This window comes from Priapulus caudatus, unplaced genomic scaffold, assembly GCF_000485595.1.
Source record: "Priapulus caudatus unplaced genomic scaffold, Priapulus_caudatus-5.0.1 Scaffold71, whole genome shotgun sequence".
Lineage (NCBI taxonomy): Eukaryota > Metazoa > Priapulida > Priapulimorpha > Priapulimorphida > Priapulidae > Priapulus > Priapulus caudatus.
The window spans coordinates 45,834-71,208 of record NW_014577132.1 but is presented as its reverse complement, the minus strand read 5'-3'; the positions used below and the strand labels follow the sequence as shown (position 1 = coordinate 71,208).

Genomic DNA, 25,375 nt, shown 5'->3' with positions numbered 1-25,375 from the left:
GTTAAGTTTAAACGTTGCAGAGCCAAAATCGTTTCGCACTCATTCTCTCTATCGCTCCCAATCCTATTCCCTTACCCCTCTCGATCCCTCTACTCATCTGTCTGTCTGTCTGTCTGTCTGCCTGCTTGGCTGTCTCTCTGTCTGTCTGTATGTATGTCTGCCTGTCTGTCTGTCTCAGTCACTCGCTCGCTCACTCACTCACTCACTCACTCACTCACTCACTCACTCACTCACTCACTCACTCACTCACTCACTCACTCACTCACTCACTCACTCACTCGCTCACTCACTCACTCGCTCACTCACTCACTCACTCATTCACTCACTCACTCACTCGCTTACTCACTCACTCACTCACTCACTCACTCACTCACTCACTCACTCACTCACTCATTCACTCCATCTTTCACTCCATCTCATTCCCGCTCGCTCGTTCGCTCTCTCACTCTTTCTCACTTACTCCAGCTCTTCAGATCTATCACGCTGTATTTTCTCCTACTATTTGCTCATATACACTACTGAAGCGACGGAGACGTTCACGGCGTCGATTCTCTCCTTGGCGTCTGCTGCGTCGGTAAGCAGAAAGCTGAATATCAGAGGGAAGCAGCATCGCCATATGTCACGGCAATTCACAGCAGCTCGTATGGTGGCTGTGTACCACAAACACACACGCACGCACGCATCCATGCACACACACACGCGCGCACACGCACCCATGCACACACACGCGCGCACGCACGCACCCATGCACACACACACGCGCGCACACGCACCCATACACACACACACGCGCGCGCACGCACACACACACGTACACACACACACACACACACGCACGCGCGCACACACGCGCGCACACACACGCAAACACGCACGCACACACACGCACGCGCGCACGCGCGCACACACGCGCGCACACACACGCAAACACGCGCGCACACACACGCACACCGCGTGGCTTCCCCTATGGCGCCCGGCGTACCACACACCTAGCTCGCCTGTTTGTCGGCCCAAAAACCTGAGCCGAAACGAAAACAACCGCTCGGCCTCCGACCGACCAAGGTTAAATATAACCGCGCCGGCGTTTCTCCCTCCGAATTCTCTCGCCACTTAATCGGCGAGATATGACCGAGCGGTGTGTGCGTGCGCGTCGCTCTACCCCGGGCCCGCTGTGACAGCGAAGAACGCGACCAAGCAACGCGATGGCCTCAGAAGACACTCGGGCCTGTAGGAAAGAACCGGACATCTCCGTCAGGTATTCTTCACTTCATGATTGTAACGCCTCCTAGGAGGATTTTCCGTTTTAGCGACGATGCACGTGTCGCTGATGAGTGTCCGTGCAATGACACACAATCGGACGTGGAAGTAGTAGTAGGCGAGTGAGAAAGGTGTGAGACTGATCGATCACCAGAAGACTAGTGAACAGTCTTCAATATTCAATATTCAATATTCGGATAATTAACTGGCTATGAGAATTCATCTGTTTCTCGCGTAAAACAATCTCAATGATTTCATGTATTTGTATCGTGTCTACATGACGGAAGGTCACTATACTCTCTCTCTCTCTCTCTCTCTCTTCTCTCTCTCTCCTCTCTCTCTCTCTCTCTCTTCTCTCTCTCTCTCTCTTTCTCTCTCTCCCTCTCTCTCTTTCTTTCTCTCTCTTTCTCTCTTTCTCTCTCTATCACGCGCGCGGGTAGTTTAGCGTGAACCTCTCGCTTCTCAACCGGCGCGTCCTTTGCGGCGATCACGGTATGTTTGTATAATGTACTCGTATTACAAATCCGTCTAAACGCTGGCATTCCAGGCGAAGCGCCTTACGCGATTACGTCGTAGAATTACGCGCATCAAAAGCTGTTTACGTTGCGTGCTCAACTGTTTCTTTTTGGTACTTTCGCGCCAGAGGTGAAGCTTTCGGCTCAAGTGAGCTGCTGCTGTCGTTTCTTTGCGTCTCCCCGTCTAGCTCGCCCTCTCCCCCCTCTCCTTCTCTCCCTTCCCCTTCCCCTTCTCTCCCTTCCCCTTCCCCTTTTTTCTTTCTCTCGCTCTTTCTCTCTCTCTCTCTCTCAGGTTCAAAGTGTCACTTGCTCGTAAGCAGTGCTAAAACGCGCGATTTGTCATCCGTTTTCTCACAATACACAGGGTGAAAACTATCTATTTTAGAGCAGCAACAGGCAGAACTAGCCGCATAAGCAACCACTATCACCACCACCACCACCACCAGCAGCAGCAGCAGCAGTAGCAGCAGCAGCACCACCACCACCACCACCACCACCACCACCACCACAACAACAACAACAACAATACAATAAGAACAACAACAACAACTACAACAACAATGGCAACAGCTGTACCACCACCACCACCAACACCACCACCACCACAACAACAACAACAACAACAACAACAACAGCAATACAATAATAATAACAACAACAACAACAGCAATACAATAATAACAACAACAACGGCAACAGCAGTACCACCACTACCACCACCACCACCACCACCACCACCAGCAGCAGCAGCAGCAGTAGCAGCAGAAGCAGCAGCAGCAGCAGTAGTAGTAGTCGTAGCCGCAGCAGCACCACCACCAGCAACATTAGCAGTAACAACAAGAACAAGAACGAGTTCGGAGTTATTTAAGGGACTTCGGAGATCCCTAAACATTTGTTCAGCTGAAGTTGCTTTCATGGCCATCAGAGTCGCCAGCTCTATCTCTCAATCTGTTTGCCCACGTGCGAACATCGCGTTTTTACCCGACCTGTCATCGCTGTCACCAGCGGCGACGATGCTGCCCTCGAGCGGCAGCTGGCAAATAGACACAAGAGGGTTTAATCGAGGCGATGTTGACGCTTAACTTACTCATGCATGAGATAAAAAATACGGTCAATAAACGCCATGGAAGTAATGGTAGTGAGCTGTGTGTGAACGCTGAAATGAAACCATATAAATTGCCTATGAATCATGGTCGATGTGTGATTGCATAGCAGCAGTACGAAGTTGTTTCCCGCGAAGAAAAAGCGCCACAGGAAGCTGTCTCGTTATGAGGTTTTTTTCGGGGCAAATACTTAATATGAATTTAAGCTAAAAACTAGAAGCATTTTGTGTTGAAGAAATTGAAAGTTTATTGATATTTACTCTGTAATTTCATGTAATAAATGTATTTGGTTGTAATGTTGATTTATATCAATATGCTTCATTACATCGAGTTAATTTATCACTGGGTCAAAAAATCAGTTATTGGCTGATTCGGTTTGAGGCGCGCAACCCGTCGTAACCGAATTCGAAATAAAAAAGTGAGGCGGACAAATCGTAAGAAGAGAGCGAGGAAGATCGGTAACGGAAGAGTGAGAAAGAACCAGAAAGCGACGGAGAGAAAGGGAGGAGGAGAGCATGAGGGGAGAGAAGGGGAAAGAAAGAGAGAAGGAGAGCGAGAGAAGAGTGAGATTGCAGGCGCACGCGAGAGAGACGGGCAGTAGGGAGAAAGAGAAGGAAAGAGAGAGAGAGGGGGAGAGGGAGACGGAGAGACAGAGAGAGCAAGAAAGAAGGAAAATGATGGAGGAAGAATGATAAATCTACATAAAGTTGTTTCAGATGTTTAGAGGCTAATACGTAAATCACCCATGTGAGCACAAATACGGCCGTGTATGCTATTTATAATTATAATTATTAATAATGTATTATTAGATCTTGATATTATTATTATATGGGCTGATTATCATATGACATACTAAACACTTAGTACATCAGTAGCTCAATGTGACAATTCAGTGACAGTTTTCCTCGCACTTTCTCGTGTGCACATCACGTCAGTCAGTATTGCGTGACGTAATTGCATGTCAACGCGCCTCACACACGAGCTGCAGCTCCCCCTGACGCCGCAGCCTTGAGCTGGATGCAGCGAGGATGCCGATGTCTCGTCGCAAGGCCCACACCGCGAGCTGCCACTTCGGAGCAAGTTTTTAATCTGTGAGAGCACGTTATCCTCGGCTCGTGTGAAAGCCCCGTGAAATTAATCGGCCGATGATTTTAATTTGATTGTCACGCTCGGTCGGCATGAAAACAATGTTGACTGTCGAGATGAGGGTTGGAAATTGCGGTCGGCCCGTGGTGGCTGTGTGTGTGTGTGTGGAGGGGGGGGGGGCTGCTGCGTTCGGCCAGACCACAGGGATAGTGTGCTTAAGTGATGCGGCGAATTCTTAATCTCTTCTGTGATTACCACAGCGTAGAATTACGCTGCAACTGCATCGAGATGTTTTCTATGAATAAACCTGATGCTGTGAAATGATTGCTTCAGTCTTAAAGTAGTACGATGGAAGATGCCTTACAGATTTTTAAAATTTTCGTTATATAGAATATTTTTCGTTTATTGTCTGCCATACAGTTTGCAAGTAGATTGAAAGCGCTATCGGGCAACTGCATAATAAACGTTTTTGTGAAACATCTAAAGTGCGAGGTAACTGAACACTTTACAGTTTAATTTTCTCATTCTACGACTGATCGCTTGCTCCATCGACGTGCTCAGGATTTATATTAAAACCGCGATTTCATATAATATAACCCAGCTGCATTTTTTATCGAATTTTTTTACTTTCGCTGTGTGTGTGACTTCATTTATCAAAGTTCGTTCGGCAAATCCATCCACCCACTCCTTCGTTGTCCAGCTGCGCGGTGTTGCTTTCGCTGACAGTTCAATTCAATCGCGTCTCTCAATTGAACCCCGTCGAAATTTCCGTCGTATTTTCTGCATTTCCGCAGCATCTTCCCCCGCGATGTTTGTGTGAAGTCATCGTGAGAGCGGTTCTCTGTGTGTCCGCTGTCGTCGGAACTCCACGACTGTCCAGGCGCGGCGATAGAGAGACAAACAGTTAAACTGATTGCAACTGTTCCTATGCCCGAGCCCAACAGGTTGATACTCGACGACGCGCGGAGCCAGTCTAACTAACGGACGGCTTTATGTTCCCAGTGCGGTTCCTGGTTTTTGATTGCGATCTCTGCTGTCCCTGATGATGGCATCCTAATCGTCCAGGCGCGACGGCGATTCCGTGCGTGGTGCGAATCGAACAGCCTCGTGTTTGCCCCCAAGCGCATGCGCGCGACGATGACCGCTCACTCATGCTCGCAGACTCCCGCGTAGCCTGCGCGTTCTATTCGCGTAGCTCTGCGGTCTGCTCGCCCCGTCTGTCGTTCACTATATCTAGCGTACGTTCTCTCCGGACATTGGGGGGAACAGCGTGGCTGAAAGATGGCGAGCATTCGCGAAGCAGTGGCTTTTAATCTCCTTCCGCGCAGTGCGGCTAAATTTCGGCCGCAGTTGTTGTGGAATTTGATGCTTACTACGGTCGCAATGCGATGGTTGGCATATTGGGCAGAGTTCAGTCACACGGGTGCTAGATCAGCGGACGCGCGGGTGGCTCGGGGGAAAATATAAATGCGCTTAAATGGGCAAGGTTATCTTGAGGTCGTGTCTTATCCATTTTCTCTTAAAAACGGCGCTAGTTTTTTTATGAGGGCGAAACGTTTAGGCTTGCATGCTCCTTCACGCACACAACCCGCTAGTCACGCTGTGTCAACATCTCTACTCTAAGCCACTGTTTGATGTTTTCATATACACTTAAACGTGACTTAAACGGCAGTATATTTTCTCAGAGTAGGATAAATATGTGAAACCCCGATATTACTCCACGCCAGCGAAAACGACAATTATATTAAACTAAATGTTAACACCCTGCAAACCGAAAAAATTTCCTTAAATAGAACGTGGTTACAAGCAGTTTTCCGTTACAGCAGCTAACGCATAAGCAACGGCGCAAAGATAAGTGAGTTTGTTCACAAGTGTAACATGTATAATCTATATAGCCGGAGCTTGCACTCATTAATTACGTTCCTATAGTCAGCCCATCCTCTCTATGATGGCACGTGTGGTTTCAGTCGTCCTGCTGCTGCAGCAGCGGTGTTTGCGGTGATGATTCATGAGCTTGCTTCCTTTTTTATCTAATATTCACACAAAGTTTCCCCGGCATCGTATTAGTCGTGTCATTACAAATTAAGCTGCAGATCACATAGCGGAACACTCCTGTCGTCGCACGAGCACACCCGCGCATCAGAATGTGTACACAGGTTGACAATAGCGCTGCTGGGGGTGACTCACGCGTCCGTCCGTCCCCCGCGGGGGGCTACGTGTGGCGAGAAAATGTCTTATTACACAACCTTCTGATGGATTGTTCGAGTTATTTGTCAAGACGGTTTGCCCAACATTGACACATTGTTTGAAAATAATTAAGCCATAGCCTCTTCGAAAAATTCGCAGTGATGGAATGATTCGGTGCGGGAGAGTCCTATACAGTGATGGAAGGGTGTGTTTGCTGCGTGACTCGCCGTTGTTAACGTGTCACTGTACTAAGGCCACCGACCCAAATGACGTTTTTTTTACAACCGTGTTTTTTTCTTCGTGAAGTTGCAAAATTTATTGCGAAAATTGCGTTTGCTCTCTGCCGTTGGAGACATGTCGTGGGATGTCGCCCCATGGGCATACCCTGCGTAGCCGCGGTCGATAGTGGGCCTGGTCGGCATAATGACTCCGTGTGTCAGAATTTAAATGTCCGAAGACAATATTGAATTTGCATTAGGGCTTCATCAGTGTAATTCAGTTAAGGTAGCCATAACTGCCTGATTGTAGTGCGTGACTGCGCACATGAGTAACGAACAGTTGCTACTGCGCGTGGCGCTGTCGTAACGTGCTGCTGTTCCGTTGTCATGTTATAACATGCGGCTGTCTCGTGACTGTGCGTACTGTCATAAGATGTTGTGCTGTCGCAATATTGTAACGTGCTGCTATCCCGCCTCTCTGCTGTAACGTAGTGTTGTATACGCAAATATGATTTTATTTAAAAAATTGCGTCGTAATCTTGTGCGTGTGACTGCGTGTGACTGCGTGTGTATAGGCTGAAGGAATCTAGTTCAGTGCGTTCTTAGGCATTCAGGGATTCATTACCTTTGTCCTGCTGGCTGTTAACATTTTCCTTTTCACCTGATGCACATTGACCTAGATAAATTCATTTCGCTCAAGGAATTTCTTTGTTCTGATAGAAATCGCCTCATCTACCTTTCGGTTTTTGTTTCAGTTCGCTTCGTTTGTTCTCGTTTTTTATTACAGTTCTGTTCAATCTAGCTGACAATAAATAATCTATTATTGGCTGGCAAAAAAATTAGGATGCTCGTATAATTTCTGATTACTCATATAATTGCAACACTAAAACTTGACCTAATTGTTACGTGGAGTGAATGCGATGAATAGAAAGTGGCCCGCATGGCGCGTATTGAAATTGCCGGCTGAATAAATGCGGGCTTTTTCTGGCCTTATTCAGGTTTGAAAATGACACCGGCTTCTGAACCAGTTTTGAGCGTTAATATTCTGTCGAGGCGCGATCTAATTTTTCTATGGCTTTAGCATCTGCGTGGTAATGAGTCATAAATTCATGGAAACCCGTAGGTAGTCTCACGTTAAACTGCAAACGTGACAAACTCGTTCATGTCTGCTTGAGGTTGGCGTGTGTGAGTGAGTCTGTGCAGCCGCATTTGAAATGTTTTCGGGGATTCTCGCAATTAAATGTTCTCGGATTTTTATAAGGCACATATAAAGATGCTTACGTATTGAAACTCTATGCGTCCGTGATCGCTATTTAAACTGCAATGCTTCAATGCTAGTTAAATTTCTAGTGGTGTTTTATCTACAAATGTTAAGTAATCATCTTTGTTAGAGTCTCTATGTTCTAATTTTCTTTGAGTAGTTAAAGTCGAATTTCAGTTGTTCTAGAACATTACACGAGTTTATTCGCGCTTTTCGTCTTTGTGTCTCCACACTGTTGCCCCTGAAAGAACCTATCCCTATATAGTAGTGTTTGCTGTTATAGTTGCGACCACAATTTACTCATAATCAGTACCACAGTGGCCATTTTCCGGCGGAATATTCATGAGCAAGTGTAGGCAAATGAGAACGTAATTTATGCTGCGTCTTCGGTCTGCGCAAGCAAAATGTCCGCTAATTACAACGTGGCCTACTGCCGGCGTGGAACGTACACATGTGTCGAGTGTATCCTCCGTTTTGACTTTGTCTCCTCACAAAGCCATTTGTTTATGCAATAACAAAGAGCCGCGGTGGACACGAGCTGTCATTAGCTGGCGACTGCCCACTCTGTTTACAGACATCACATGTTTCTGCTGCTCCTCCCATAAATGTTAGCCCGCGGCTACAAGGGGGCAGGGTGTAAACGGCACCTCTATTGAAAGTGTTAGATCCGGTCAACACAATCCACGCGCGCGCCGTAAATTGCGGTCGAACACGGTAATTGCGTCTGCACGCTGCTGGCACAAAGTGTAGTCGATTCACAAATTGTACACTGCCGGATGTTTTCCTTTACTCCCCCTTCTTCCCCTGTTAGCTGATTGCGATTTTTTAGCGTTATTATAAAAGGTCGCATGTAACGCTTTTGTTGTTTTATCATTTAGACACAATTAAATTTCTCGCGCGTGCCTCGTCGATTCAGCCGTTTCCGACACCGCGACGCGTGTCTCTGCTATTGTAACGCTCACTAAGTAACTGTAATGATTTTTGACGTGTTATAACACGTTGGCGCATCGTGTTCATCTGTATCATCGATACGATACTCGTGACAAGACACAGCGCTGGTTTAGAAATATTAACCGTCGGTTTTTCATGTCTGTCTGTCCCTCTCTCCCCGTTCACTATTTTTTTTTACTTCCTACTGCCTTCCTCCTTCTCCTCCTCCTCCTCCTCCTCTCTCTCTCTCTCTCTCTCTCTCTCTGCGTGTGTGTGTGCTTATGCGTGTGCGTGTCCATGCACGTGCGTGCGCGATTGTATACGCGCTTGTGTGCGTGTATGTGCGCGTGCGCGTGTGTGCCTGATTGTGCATGCGTGTGCATGCGTGTGCGTTCGCGTACGTGCCTGATTGTGCGCACGCTTGTGCGTGTGTGATTGCGTGCGTGCGTGCGAGTGTGTGCCTGTTTTTCGTTCCACTCTCGTGCTTTCTTTCGTCCCCCTCTCCGTTTATATACTTACCTTCATACTTTATTTCATTTATTTCTCCCATCACGTATTATTTTGCACTCAGTTGAACTGATTGCGACTAGTTTTATTTTTATAGTAAATAAAACGAAATGCGAATGCCAATATTTATATCCTGCTAATTTTAATAATTTCCGGGCACTTTACGGCAAATTACCACGTTACCACGTTTACAACACGTTATGCTGTTGAGTGGTGCGGGATTGGATTTGCCCATCTTAGAAGCATCGCCTCATTCTGAAAGAGACGTTAATATAGTCTGCATGCAACCCGAGCATCGAAAACGACAAGGGCATAACTACAACACCCATCACAGAGTTGCTGCATATTGCATCTTTCCTTTTGCGGGAAATTCCTGTTAACTCTATCAAACATTTCCAGCTAATACTAGCGGCATCTGACTGATCATCAAATGCGTTCTAATCTTATTATAGGCAGTTTCACAGCGTTAATCGCCGCTTTGTAAGTCAAACCCTCCCACTTTCCTTACTGAAGATTGATAGTTCTTCTACGACGTCGTATACTCACAATTGTCTTGTCGTGGGCGTCTGGGTATAGCGTTCAAGCAAACGCCCATGTACTCTACATTTTAAAAGTAGGTCCTATACGGGTCGACGCGTGATTCACAAATTATCTCTCTATTCCAGCAAATTGAGTACTGCATTTCTATTCTCCTGCTCTTTTGGCTCCCTATACAAAAGAAAACTTGCGTCGCACGTCATGCGGCGTTTAGGGACCGCGCGGGGTGAGTCTGACGATTGTATGACAAGGCACATTTTCTGTCAAGCATACATATCGGAATAAAAACACGTAAAAACAGTTTAATGGTTACGCGTCCATTTTTTGCTTTGGACCTAATTTCCGACGTGCACACATCCTATGCAAATTTGCATACAACTGTGCGATCATACGTTCACTCTGTGCTGTGTGTTCAGTGAAGCCACGTGTGACAGCTTCAATCCGTGACGGTCGTGCATGATTGTTGAAAACAATTTTAGCGTGTTCATGCAGAGCTAGTTTATGTACTCGTGCATTATTAAATCAGCCTCTCTCACACCCGCGCGGAGAGCGTGGTGTACGCGACAGTGTGTAGCATACACATCGTATCACTATATCATGCACGAGGGAATTGCTCGTTTAAGCGCTGAGTCGCGGAAGAACGGTTGAGAGAACGGGATAACGATCGAAAGAAAACGGGGGTTTGTCGAGTTTAAAGCGAGGGAAACAAGTGTGGGATACGTCTAGAAGATAGATGCCACCATACTGCGTGTGAATGTGCGCTCAGCGTCGTGAATGACGCAATACGCTTCTTGTATGAACCACAAAGATGGCTGAGAGGTAGCCTCATTTGTGTGTATATTGTCGGAGGAAGCATAATCAGGCGTGTGAGGTCACGGAGCATCAGTAATGGTATGTCTGGTAGTAATGAAAAGCTCGAGTGAGTATGGCTGATGCTCAAGACTGACATACATTCGAACCAGTAGCGAAACTAATGGCAAACTCGTATAGTCGGCGCTATAACAGAGCGCACTACTCCAACCGCAATGATTAAATAGCCTTGCTTGAAATACGGCTTTTCTTCGGCTGGTGTTTTATGACCGGTTGTCTGCGCAGTGTAAAACGTTTCCCCAATCTCAGTTATCGTCTGTATAGACATTGTTTTCGAGCGACAAAACCGCCCATGATTTGTAGAGACCAGCTTTCAGTACGAACACGTTCCTTTCAGCAGCGATGCGCTGCGCCCAGCGACTGACTATCTATGCATTTCTCGCGTGACAGTACGATGACAAGGCCTTTATATATGTGGCTCATTTCCTCCTGGGCAACCCCCACAGGTGCTGCATTTCAGGTATTTACACGAAATTTCCTCCCTTCCCCCGGCCTCATGAAAATTCATTAGCCAAGCAGTCTGTTTTCACGCATAATGCTGTGGGAGCAGAGATGGGTGTGCAAATTGGTCACAACAATGATTACCGTAGAGTAATTAGCGAGCAGTGAGAATCGCTGGCTGGCCAGCAGATGATAGTCGTTGTTCACCGCCTATGAGAGCGAGTAGCACCCGATAACCTTTTAAAGTGGGATTTAAGCCGGTAAGAATAGACAGACACGGCTACTATATACACGCGCGTTACCGGCAAGGTTCGTGCTGTCCTGTTCAGCAGGGACGGTGTTCGCCGCGTGTGCTCGCGTCGTCCGTCGCTGCCTCCCCCTTCGCGCGCGCGTGCGAGCGCCGCTGCGTGCATTGTTCCCGCTTCCCACCCACCCTTGTAGGGCCCCCGCGTAAGTGTGGGGATTACACTACGCTCGCTGCCGCAGCCCATGCGCGCCTGCAATGGAGCAACTGCCCATAACATTAAGCGGTAGTTTGGACTATGACTGTCAAAACAAATGCATGCGGCTGCAGTATTTCAAGGCGTGAGCGCGGGAGTGAGGTGTATCGTGACCGTGTATTTATATTCGGTGCGCACGCTTCGCGCAGGCGACTGTTAGCGCTCGGAGTTCACCAGGAAGAGTCGTCACTGTGCGTGGTGTGTGAGCGCTGTCACAGCGGTCGGTTCACATGCTGATGCTGAGATATTTTTCCTGCTGATTTTGTGATGTTGACAAGCGTAGCTAATGCGTAGCTGAGGCCGGGCTATTGATTGATAGGACCTGCGAGCTAGCAAGTGAAAGGCGGATTCTCAGTGATAACGGCTGATCATTTGATCACGATCATCATCATCTCCATATGTGATAAGTATTTGGGAGACGTTTGACGTGGCGTTGCTCATACATGAATCGACTTCCCCCTGTCCCCAGCGCAGCGCGTCAGACGCCGTCAGACATTGACGACAAAATGCCAAACACGTTCTCACCTCAGTGGTGACGCATCTCACCTCAGTGGTGACGCAGCTTGCGTCCGTCGACGACGTCAGCCCATGATGACGCAGACGCATAGTCGCTGCTGAACGAAGCCGAGCGTCGGTAACAACGGACATCGCGGTGTCGGACGGGGCCCGCGCAGATGGAGGTGTCCAAGCTAGCAGGCAAGCTGGATAAGCAGGAACTGCAGGCGATGTACTTGCAGACGGCGATAGATTTCATCTACGACTCGCCGACGATCACCGGAGCCGAGGCGGCCCGGGAGGTCCGCCGCGACGAGCAGCACGCGGGGTAAGTTATCGCTGCAGGGCTTCACGGCTTCACCTATACCGCGCGGGCACCGCGGTTAACTCGACCCGCCCGCCAATTCGTCTCGTATTGCGCGGCGGGTTTACCCGCCTGGAGGTCGGCCAGCTCGGCTCGTGGGGGCTGCGGACCCTTCACCTCACCCCCGAAACTCTTTCGACGGAGGTTGCCACCGCGCTGCTGTTGATGCTGCTGCTGCTGCTACACTGCAGTGGGCTTCAGGTCGCTGTGAGGTCAGGTGTCGGGTGACATCTGTCGTCGGAGGGTTGCGCGAGAATCGTAGGTGGAGTGCCGCGGTTGCTAATGCTTTTCTAGCCCCGCGCTGTTACCTACGATGTACTGATCAACAAAGTGATTCACAGATGTTCACCGTGTGTTAAAAAATGTTTACGCGCGTCGTCGTCGTCGTCGTCGTCGTCGTCGTCGTCTGCTTTTCCGCGTCAGCTGCGTCTGATGCCTTAGGAGACATTGTAGCCGTCGGGTTTTGTGGCATGCGCGGATACGAATTTCAATTTACTCGGAGTTCTCAGCGTCGATAATAGGCTGTCAGATAATAATATAATTTGTGCGAAGAACGTAGTAGTGCGACGGTCGCAGCTGTGACGACCTATAGAAGCATTTGTTAGTGAGAACAAAACGCCACAATTGGAAACCTTTTAATTGACACCTGTCACTGAATATATTGAATATATATTTACTAACTAGTTACCTGGCGTATAATATGCTGTCGTTATATCTGTATGATTTTATACGATACCCGATTAAATTAACGTATACAACTAAGGTAATTGTTTGACTGCATTGTCAAACATGAGCATACGAGGATCACCTATTTCGTTAAAGTACCATATCGGAAGAAGATCGAAATCTCAACTTTACGGTTAAGAATTCTTACTGGAAACACCCTGATCTTCGCCGCATTCCCCCCAGAGGTCTTTGCTATTTGCAATTTATGTAATTCCTCGCGTATGATCAGAGTACATCATTTGATCACATCATCATTTTACATCATCATTTTAGTCCATCATTTGTCTCCCTGTTTTTGAAAATAGTGCCGAACGTGCACTACTAGCTCCTGATTATCAAGCTCTTGCTCAAGCTTCTCCTCTCTCTCTATATACGTGACTGTCCCCGTCGTGCCCCCACTCCCCATCTCGACTGACGGGAAAATATGCCATACATTAAGTAAATATCGAAGAAAAAACATCACGACGTTTAGTAGTTAGGAGTTGGCTTTTTACTATGCTTCGTTTGCTCGCCGTGTTTAAACGCGTTGATTGTGTCAATTTGCAACTGCATTTTGAAATGCATCGACAGAAGAAGTAGTTTGGATGTGTAAACATACGCCGCTGCCACCAGGTCTAGGGCAGATGTACACAGCAGGACCGAGCACACAGTCGCGCGAGACGAATATTCTGCCCATATGTTGTTTTAATCCACATCCAGTGTTCTGGAATCATATATAGCTTCGTCCGCCAATAATATAGCGGCAGCGATATTACATTGATTTTGTGGAAATTATCAACGCGTTTTAATTAAGCGGCTATTAATAGACACTTGCGCAGCAGTGGCTTATCTCGTGCATGTTTATTCATCTGTGGGCGTTATTGTAGGGACGCTGAGGATGTAGCTCAGGAGGAGGCCTTGCGCGGGATTAAGGAATTGGTGGGCACTCACTGTTCAGCTGCCGTGTAATCTTGACAGTGCATGTTCTCACGCGGTGCCACCGCTGGTGCTTCAGCATTCATTAGCGAACACCGCGCACACTGCGCAGATCGCGAGTTGTTAGTGTGGAAATATCACTAATTCCGCTTTATGCGCGGCGATTTGCATAGATCACGGAGATGGAGATGGAGATAGACAACTAACCCTCACGCGGGGTTGTATTGATTCGCCTTTGTTCGCCATTTAATTTGCTGCTTGTCTTTCTTGTATTGTTACCCTACTTAATTTAGTGTTACTTTTACTCGATCTATACTGTTGCAGACGAGCAGGCAGATGTCGAAACGAGAAACAATTTCAATTTCTATATGCTATACAGATCAAAACTATGAACCTAAATCAATCTTGGATCGAGTTCAACTCATACACAGTCAAGTAGATACGTAGGGCCTACTCAGTGAATTTGCGCGCTCGAGATATTGCAACTTCGTATGAGAAGTATTGAAATTCCATGAGATCATCGCGTGATAAACGGAAGTCTACTCCCGCGTGACGACAGCCGTATAAATGTCGCCGTCTCATCCGGAGCATGTCGTCGGCTGTCGTCAGCAGCTTCTGCGCGACGTCGTCGCCGACGGCGATGGTGACGCGACCTTGCAGCACCTGCCGAACATCGTCTGCTCGTTGTTTTTTTAATGACAGGTGAACTAGCAGCAGTGTTCGACGCTGCTCTCACACCCCGTACACCCGTACACGCTGTCCATACCACGCTCGCTGTCCCGCCCCTCTCACGTTGATCTCACACTGAGGCATCGTCGCGGGTTCAGCCTGCAAATTAGATTGTCAGCTCGGTGAAATGAGAAAATCTACTCGACCATATAGAAAAATCATCGAGTTGCGAGCGCTTTGTTCAGCGCATTTAGGGGGCTCGGGGCTCGACTGCGCCACAACAATTTTTTCCCGCCGTTGTCGAATGCGAGTACTTGACAGTTGTCTGGTTGCTCGTTGAGATGAGCTAATGAAGCGCGTACACACAGCAGTGAGACCGTTGCACCCGCCGGCTTCCCCCAAATCTCTCTCTCACCTGCGAACGACCTTCTGCGCGCACACCCGACGTTGCCGACGAGTATTTCGTGTGAAAAGCTACACTCAAAAAACTGAAGTGTAAAACCAGTTACACTTATCGAGTGTTACATTATATATAACACTTGAAGCGTCATTCCAAGTAATACAGGTGTCAGGTATGTAATCATAAAGTGTTAAAACAGTGACACTTTTTTTAGTGTCAAAACTTTACACTATATGTGTCAAGCTGAGCTCCCCAATCTCTTATAAGAGCTCCATTCCCTGCTCTCACTTTCACGAGAGTTAACATTGTTCTTTGTTCATAAAGTTATTGACTTGCGCAGTGGCTGGAGGTACGGCAGCCGTATCTTAATGTCTCGAGGCTACGGGTACGGCAGTCCATTTGCGCATGCGTCGCTTTCCCACAAAATAATGCCGTTGGAAATTAATTCACGATTTAATTCACGATTAAGATTTCTTGATGAGCTAGAAAACACTCGGATTTGAAGTATGAAAATGAACATTATTGTGCCAGCTATAGCCTACACCAGTTGGTTGGGATTGATTGTCAGTTCAGATGCAAAATATTGAAAGCAAAAGGTTATACACCATAGATTAATTTGGGTACTATGACACGCGTATATAAGATAGCCGAGTCGGTTTAGAGTTAGTGTTAGGTTAGGTTAGGTTAGGGTAGGGTTAGGTTAGGTTAGGTTAGGGATAGGGATAGGGTGACTGTTTGTACTTGTGTGTGGGACTGCCGTACCCGTGTAAAGTCGGTGTTTACATTTAACACTACAGTACTTACTCGTTTTAGTCCAAAACGAGTTAATATTTACCAACGAGGTATTTGCCGCATTTATTAAATTATTTTATATAATTATTACTAACACTTCATTGGTGTAAAATATTCTAACACTTGAAATTTACATTTAAGGTGCTGTCTCTAACTGAACTCTTTATAGTGTAGACAATTGACACTTTACGACTCAATTCTGACACTTTATTTCTTTGAGTGTAGAGGATTTATTTCGCGCGCAGTAGTGTTTTACTCGCGCTGCGAAACGTGGAGATCGTGCGAGTTTTTAATTGTTTACACAATTACGCCTGAATCACATAAGTGCGGTGATTCAATTGTTCGCAGGAAAAGATCGTAACTTGAGTGCCCGTTTTTCACGCGAAATACATTCATAATGCTCTGTTGAGAATTCATAATTGACTCTTTAAGTAACGTATATGCGTTCAGCGCGAGCGTAAAGTACGAAATGTTCGAATGAAAATTTGCCTTGGAGGTTACAAACGCACACGTGCGTGCACGCACGCACGCACGCACGCACCCATCTCCCTCTTCTCTCACCGCCCCGCTTTTCATTCTCTCTGACTTACTTTATATCTATATCTATATATATATATATATATATATATATATATATATATATATATATATATATATATCCACGTGCAGGCGCGCGCTGCGCTGCCTACTTCCTGCATGACCTTGTGACTTTACTTTAAACTAGTGGCACCGAGTCAAACCACACCTGTCTCATTGTGAGACAATTATTGAGTTACGTGCCCATCCGCTTTCGTCAAGCGTTAATTTTCTTCATGGCTTTCGATTGGCGCCGACGACTGGCCGACAAGACGGGGCATGTGCTGCCGGGCTGTCTCTAATCTGTGCGATCATAGCGCAGACACTGCGATCTCCGCTAAGTTTAGATAATTTTACTTCAAATTTGCACAGTTCGTGATTTCAAGGTTTGCGAGCGCGGCGGTGACTATAGCAAGTCTCGCTCGGCCCGCTATAATGCGCTGGCACAGTGCCAGCGAAGGTACGGCGGCGCGGCACGCTCCGTCCTCATGCAAGCGAGATGCCGCTGCACCCCCAGCCTCCGGGCCACGCTGTGTGTCGCCGTGTGTGTGTGTGTGTGTGTGTGTGTGTGTGTGTGTGTGTGTGTGTGTGTGTGTGTGTGTGTGTGTGTGCGTGTACATGTGTGCGTGCGGGTGTGCGTGCGTGCGTGCGTGTGTGTGTGTGCATGTGTGTGTCTCACGACTGGTCGCGTCCCAGGCGGGCCCCTTTACCGAATTGAAATTCAAACCGTGTGCATGACATCCAGACAATTCCGATTATTATGTCATTCCATGACAGTAAGTCTACGAGAAGAGGCAATAGCAGAATTTTACTCGTGTTTGTGTACGAAAAACGTATCACGGTGCTTTGTTTCCATTGCCACTCTATACGTATAGACGACAGTGTATAGACATATTAGGCGGAGAGCAGCATTATTGACACGTGTGGTCCGATATCACAGCCATTCCTCCACATGACGTAGATTTCTATGATACATATCTCTTACTTAGCGAATATTATTCGGGCCTTAGTCTAATATTTACCCATGGCTACTGTGTCCATCGGAATCTTTAATAGGGTATTGTCAGCGTCACTGACCGGCCATGCATAGAGTGCACATCTAGCTTATAATCACCAACGACGAGAGCCCTTCTGCGGGCAGCGCTCGATGGCCAGGATCTATTACATCCATCCATTAGTAGAAAAACTTCAGGCGTGCGCGCGCGCGGCGAGTTATTCGTTGTGTTGTAATGGCACGGGCTAATCACGATGACTGACGGCGGGTATACCCACGCAGCAATAATCGTCAATAGATGCAACTGTCAGCCGTCGATCGATAAAACTGTTTCTCTCGGGCGTAAACCGCGAATGTATATAGCAGCAATACGACGGGAGGAGGAGGAGGAGGAGGGGAGGAGGACGGCAGGCGAGGATGCGATGCGGGAGTTAGTGGCGCGGTGCCCCAAGTGCATGTAGTCATAACATGTTTTTTTTTAGTTTACTCTAAAAGTTATCCGGTTCTATTTTCGAGTGTCCGAGAGCTGTAATTGCAGGTTTACGACGGAACCTACTCTTAGAGCCTTTCTTCGAAGCACGCCGGGATATACATGTCGAGCAGCTTATTGTAGGGTTTCTTCCGGTGCACGGGCCGCATCGTTCTGAGAGGCTTTTAGAGAAAAAAACAGGCTTTTTTCCCTGTGCCTCAGTGATAGGGTTAGAAATGCGGTTTTGCGCGCGGTCGATTGGTGTTTGTGAGCGGAAGGAAATGTCAACAATTATTGCAACTGTGTATTCACATGGAAGTGGTTTTAAACAAGCTGTGCACGCCAGTGGCCTTTCCGCAGCTCCGTCGTACGTCTCTGCCTTTAACCCCACGGGCACGCGGCGCTGCTGAATGTATTTCGGAAACCGTTTCGATGCTATTCACCACTTTGCACATGAATGCTGCGCAGCAATTCGCGACTAGTTGTCGCGGGAGAGGGCCGATTGCTGCGGGCCCTTGCCGCGTCTGTTCTTTTATTGCTTTTACACGTGAATGTGAATTTCTGACTCGTTTGTGAAGCCATTAGGTGTAATGCTCGAGCCCCGGCGCATAATGTCAAGGTTGGAAGGCCCAGCTACCCATATATGATATCCCGCGACTACGCCAGATTCTGCACCTCTTTGCCACTAACACCGCCTCTCCCGCGCCTTGTGTGGTCCAAGGTGCAGTGTGCCTGATACGCCAGTGAGAACGTGTTAAATTATATTTATTTTAAGTGATATTGAACCCCCACACATGGTGGACACGTACTGGCTTAGCGTGACGAGTCTCGTAGCTATAGCATTGACTGCTGCTTCTATAATAATATCGCGTGCAGTATATGGAGACTGGTATTGCATATATATATATATATTTACGCGAAATACTGGCGCCACGTACTGTTGTGTTAGATGAGTGCACATTTGCACACCTCTCGAGGTAAGACCCATATGAATCTAAGCCGAGCGTTTGTTTCTAACACTGGTCAAGTACCAGAGAGCCGAGCCGACGTTGGCAGGGCCTTATTACTAGCAGCCTATTTATCGATCTCTGGCATGGCGAACCGAAGTCCCGTCCATATACAGCCGTCCACATCGATCCTTGGCCATTTTAATCAAGTCCGGTCATTAAATACCAGCGTAAAATGTCAGCGAGGGGGTCAGCGGATAGAGACATTTGTCAATACGAGGGCTGCGTGCGTGTAGTCGCGCATATAGCGATACGACGTGCAGGTGTAGGCGAGGCAGCAGCAGCGGGGAACATTCACAAGCCTTCTTCGACTAATCCTAGATTACTCTGCAATGATCTAGACCGTACTGCGTCTCGTGGGAACACAGGCGCCAGCCTCCTATATCTAATTTGATGACCGTGGCCGTGGATAGTCACTCTAACATGCGAGTTGTTGTAATGCCCTTCGTGTAATTGTGTTTTAGGTTAGTGACATGCAAATTTCGAACCGGTTCTTTTGCCGCAAGAGCACTTTTTCGAAGCATATATGTGATTAGATGGGCATGAATAAGTAAATGTTTGGCCAGCTTTTGAGTAGTCCAGCGAAGCTTAGTGTGGGTTATTAGTTACTATTATAAATACCGGATTTCAGGCAAACCCTTTTGACTAAATATGGAAATATCTTTGCTCCAGATTTTCCTTCGGGGAGTGCGTTCGGCCATGTTGCCTATGTCGTTTGATTGACATGCACCAGCACTCCCGTCGTACGTGTACGTATGGGACAAACGTGGCTTGCTTCTGTGGCGACATACAAGGTGTGTCCAGTTGAGCTTTGCTCACGCCTGTGTTCACAGCGTTAAGCTATACATAAGACGTCGCTTAGGTGGTAAATCCTCGTAATATGCCGTATGTGTTACATCATTATCCCGGATGACATACAAGCGCGCACCTGCGAGTCCGTGTACACCGCCACCACCGTGAGAGCGACAGCGGTCTTTTGTCATAAATGAGCGTGAACGCCATATAGAAACACCCGCATGTCTACGCTGCAAGGTTCCGCGCGCTCAGGTGACTGACCCAAACCACCCACGGCTTAATTGGCTACGCAACTGCTAACAGGCCTACTGTCACAGGCATGAGAAAATATCGTATTCCCCGGCCCGGGTGCATGGCAAGAGGGTGTGAATTAGAACTAATTTGATGGAAATGGCCACGAGAGATCTAAACTGCAGGCAGCACGCCCACAACACCGGCCCTGCGTCACATCTGGAGCTGGTTACGGGCACTGGGGACGTCGTCTCCCACCGTTCTCGCGCCTTTTTCGCGGCGTGGCCATTTCGTTCTTTACGAAGCAGACGCCCCGAGTTTTACTGGCCCTTCGTTTTGGGATCGTGCGTACAGCAGGGGCAGAAGAGACCTACGGAGCCTGGGCGTGGAGGCGCCCGGGCAAGAGTATGCGTAAGCGAGGCAGCCACCGACAACCAGCTGTTGTTATCAGCAACGATCGCAGTGACCTGCGGAGCGCGCGCGCGGTGCGCCTCGGCATGCGCGTGTAAAGGATCAGCTGTATCCCCCCTTCCACCCACACCCCCACCCCCGCCCCGCCGCCGCCACCCCCTCGACGAAAGCACGTGAGCTGCCTGCGGCCCGCACGCAGCTGCCGGCAGCGCGCCTGCTGCGGGCAGGCAGAGTCACGGGGTCGCTGAAGCCCTGTCATGGAAGCTGCGACAGCATCTGGATAATGTAAGCGCTCACGCTTCCCGTCCTCCCGCTACGCCCTTCCCCAGTGATAGGCAATGTTCGCGCGTGGTCAGCGCGTATATACGACACAGGAACCGGCGGAAGTTTTGCGTGACGGCTTTTGCTTCCAATAAAAGCATAATGGCTGTAAAATCAATGAGGTTATAAAGCAGCGTGTGCTGCGAGAAAATGTCTTTTCCTGGGGCATCGTAAATGCGATGTAACGTGCCGTGGATGAATGGCGGACAAACTCCTCGCGCTGTAGCGAGAAACCTTATTGGCGCGATTTCAATTTTGCGTAAATTCCGATGTAGCCGTAAATTGCTTTCGTGAAATGATTTTTCATGAGTAAATTGCGACGCATTTGCTACTGAAGCTGCTTTAGGAAGAGGCTGGAGAATAATTGATTAGATGCGAATAACGAGTGTAAAACACGCACAACACGGTGTCGGAAAGAAGCCATCTGATATGCCGTTACCACCGCATGTGTTCAATAGAATATAATACATAGCAGTCTGGCGCAGTGTATAAAATAACCTATTCAGCACTAGTTTTGCGACAGGGCGATGGCAGCTGTATTTTATGTGTACACATGTATCGTTTTGTTCGCTTACTTGCGATGTTCGCGCGTTGTTGCTTGTTTAAATCATTCATAAATAACGGCGAATGCTCTACAAATAGTGCGATCATGAAAATCTCGATCCGTTACCGCCGCATCAATAATGCAAAGTACTTTGAAACCGGTGTGTGTGTGTGTGTGTGTGTGTGAAATTCCCAATATTTCTTTGAAAAACGTTTTTTGCGCCTATACTGTTTCGCGCGCGAACCGCGTCTATCGATTGATAATTGCCCAGCTCCTCGCTGCCTGTTGCGACGGCAGCCACGGCCGCCACCACCGTATTCGCTGCTACAGAAGAAGTGATCTCTTGGCCGACGTTCTTGGCTCAACATAAGCTGACAGGTTGAAAGCTCGCTTGCAGGTGGATACGTACGTATATACGTTTACAAATCCACGCAGAAAGCGAAGCGTTGCGGGGGGTACGCGCGCAACTGTAAGAACTCACTCGAGCGCCCCTCGTAGGAAAACGCTCGCAACTTCCGAGCGCATACACATTATACTACGGCCTGCGTTTTGTAAAGAAATTCGCGCGCGCGGGGCAAGATTGTTATCATTCCAGCCACGAGAGAGTGCGAGTGGTGGGGGGGGGGGGGGAGGTGGCTCTCAGCCACTGCCCGCGGAGAAGCGAGCATTCATGCTTAATCTGCGCGTGGAGACCAGTAACAGGTGCTGCTAGCTTGTGTTCACAATGGCGAGTTGTGGGAGATTTGTGGGGATTTACTGGCATTTCGCTTGTCCATAGAACCAGTAGGTAAACAATCTGGGGTTCACACATGTGCGCAACGCTGCAAAGAGAAAGTGCGGACCACGCGGACCTATAGTAGCTATTCATGTACAAGGGTAAAAAATATTTATGTATGGGTCTAGCATTTATTCATGTACGGGCCTAGTAAACATTCATGTATACATGTCTATGAGACACTCATGTATACGGCGTCTGGCATACACTCACGTATACCGGCCACACTAGTAGATATTAATGTATACAGGCCCAGTAGACAATAATGTATACAAGCCTAGCAGACATTAATGTATGTATACAGGCTTAGCAGAGACTCATTCATACATATAGGCCTAGCAGACACTCGCGCGTACAGGCCTAGTGGATATTCGTGTATCGGCGTGAGCGTGTTTGCGCACGCTGTGTCGCGCGCTGGATGCCTCAGTATTTCCGGTTGAGCAAATACTGCGGCACAGCGCGCGACCGTGGCTGCATGCGTGAGCACGCGAGACACCGAGAAACACTCGCCGCGACTACTAATGAGTGCGACAATAGCCTTGATGCGGCGACCCGCTCTCCTCTTCTTCTTCTATCATTAATGAGCGCCGGCTCATCAGTCGCTGCTATTAACGGCGGCGCTGCTATACGGCGGCGATGACTAACGCCCTGATGGGGGTAGATGACTGACCACGCCGCCGCAGCGGCCCCGCTGCCCAGCCTGTGACGTGTTCATCCATCACCCATCACCCATTCACCCATTCACCCATCCGGCTGAGATTAGCTTGCGTAACTCGTATCTTCTCGCGCGCGAGAGAGAGGCGGATGGGTGTGCGGGCGGGGAGGGGGGGGGGAGGTTGATGTTTGTGTTCGCGTGGCTGTCGCAGTGAGGGTAGGGCGGCGAGCATTTGCGTTTCCTGACGTGACTGTGATTTCTCGACTGGTGACAATGTCACGTTGTGCTGGGGGTGAGCAGCCAGCCCGGGGGGATACTATTCTATCTTTATTGTCTCCATGCTGCATACGGATGTGATATGTTAACGCAGCTTCGTCACACATCACGAATGACAGTTGCTTCACTCTGTCCGTGTCTTATGCGTAGATGGTGATAATAGATTCCATCATTCTGCTGTCTATACGTTGCCATGTTAAACGTATGCGCGCCGAATTCTTGCAGTCCGAGAGAGAATTATAACCGAGCTAACCCTTAAATATAACACATGCGGACGTTGTTTTTCTCTGTTTACAAGTGTCGACGCCTCGTAGGTCGATAGCCATCGCAACCCTTTCGTATATATTGTACAGAAACGAACGTTTGCCTGACGTTGCGCTGAAATGTTGCCTTTTAGTCACATGTCAGTCTGGATACAGCGGCGCTCTCCGCTGTGCTGTTTATTTTGCCTGGGTGCGGTGTCAAAACACGGGTGTCCCTTCCTATAGTATAAGGCACTGCATTTGGACGGCGCGGCGGGAGGAGGGAGGAGGGAGGAGGGGAGAGACTTGCAGCTCGAGCTGTCCGTGGGTAGCTGCGGAAGTGATGAGACATCGCAGACGCGCACAGCCGCGTGCGACACTGCCGGCTCTTCTCGTCCGGCTGCCGGGCTAAACACTAACCCTAACCCTAACCCCGGTGACCGGTAACGCGCGGCCCTCGCTGAGCTGAGCTGACTTCCCGAAGCTGGCAGGACTTTTCCCGACGCTAACCCGTCTTTCTCCGACGCTAACCCGTCTTTCTCCGACGCTGACCCGTCTTTCTCCGACGCTGATCAGACTCTTCCCGACGCTAACCCGACTCTTCCCGACGCTGACCCGACTTTTGCCGACGCTAACCCGACTCTTCCCGACGCTAACCCGACTCTTCCCGACGCTAACCCGACTCTTCCCGACGCTAACCCGACGCTAACCGAACTCTCCCCGACGCTGACTCCGCACTTGCCGACCCTAACCGACTCTCCCGAACGCTGATCCCCGACTCGTTCCGCGTAACCCGACTCTTACCCGACGTCTCAACCCGACACTCCGACCTAACCCGACCCTTCCCCGACGGCCTAACCCGACAACTTCCGCGACCTAACCCGACCCTGTCCCAGCGACGCTAGAAGCGCATCTTACGCCGACGCTAACCCGACACTTCCCGACGGCATCCCGGAAGCCCAGTGACAGCTAGCTACGCGTTTCTGAACCGAGACAATCTGTGATCGATAGCAGTGTAGCGCCGGCAGCTGTGTCGCTGCGCCCTCCTCGCCCATCAACGATCGCCGTGTCGCGAGAGAGAGACAGACCTGACCGTGCGCGATCACTCAGCTCTCACGGTGCGAACACTTGCGCTGCATATAGGCGGCAGAGCTCGAGTAATCCTCCCCCGTTGCAAACGACTTATTCAGAATGGAGTTTTTTATTGATTATTAAGCGCGTAAGAACACAGTGGCTGGCAGATCTCCTCGCGTGCGTGCGTGCGTGCGTGCGTGCGTGCGTGCGTGCCTGATAGCGAATAATGATGAAGACGTACATGCGGGTGCAGAGAAGCGCATTGCCGCATCCTGGACACGAAGCTCGGCGCAGGATTAGCCTTATCTAAATGTTAGTGTAACTAGTTGCCCTGCCGCACCATTAAAGCCGAGCCGGCGATACTGTAGGTTTGATCAGATTACAAGGAGCTGCCGGTAGCAGCATTAGCCTGTTAACCTCTTCACCCGCGCCCGACGAATGGCTGCGTGTAGTGCGTGAGTGTGGGTGGTGGCGTTCGTCGGTGGGTAGCGCAGTAGCAGCAGCAGTGACGGATGCAAGGCTGCAGCTCCGTCAGAAGAGCGATAGATTGAATTACCTGAGAGCAGCTTTCCCGATGGACTCAATCCGGCTCGGATAGAGTTGCCGACTTTCCGTCTCTATTCTCCACACACACACACACACACACCTCTCTTCGATTCGTCAATATCACGCCATGCATCAATCGCCGGCGAATTTGTTGCCGTAATTTCAGCGTCGGGTAAATGATGCGCTACTCATCAGCTGTACACACAGCAGTGACAGAGCAGCACGCGGGTGGGGGTGATATCCCATGGCTAACAGGAGGCGTCATTATGAAAGTCATTTTGCCTGTGCAAATAAGTGTCCCGTACCCCCATCACGTCTCGTGCCATCACACTTGACAAATCTGCTGATTGATGTGCGGCTCGGTGGTGAGTTGTGTGTGTCACCGTGATTTTTCGAGCGTGCCCATTCGACCTACTAAAATAACGGACGTTTGACCGGGCGATTTCTATACGGGCGAGAAAGTGTAATTTAGACATCCGTGGCATGCACCCGCAGCAGACAGACCCACGCAGTAGTATATACTATAACGTAACCCTGCATAGACAGGGTTATGTCATGGTATCTATCTAGCAAGCACATGTGCAGCTGTCGTCTGTAACGTGGGACTGCCTACATTGCCTGGTGGGCGCGCGCGCGCACACACACACACACACACACACACACACACACACACACACACACACACA

The 25,375-nt window shown here is 48.9% G+C and overlaps 1 protein-coding gene across 1 annotated transcript in view; it reads left to right on the top strand.

The window, feature by feature from the left end:
- The first annotated feature begins 11,433 nt into the window (after positions 1 to 11,433).
- Positions 11,434 to 25,375, top strand: part of LOC106821393 (kinesin-like protein KIF26B) — a 58,511-nt gene continuing 44,569 nt past the window's right edge. Inside the window, exon 1 of the mRNA XM_014826162.1 lies at positions 11,434 to 12,235. Within this exon, the coding sequence (XP_014681648.1) occupies positions 12,087 to 12,235 (149 nt within the window). The 5' untranslated portion in view covers positions 11,434 to 12,086. The remainder of the gene's footprint in view (positions 12,236 to 25,375) is intronic.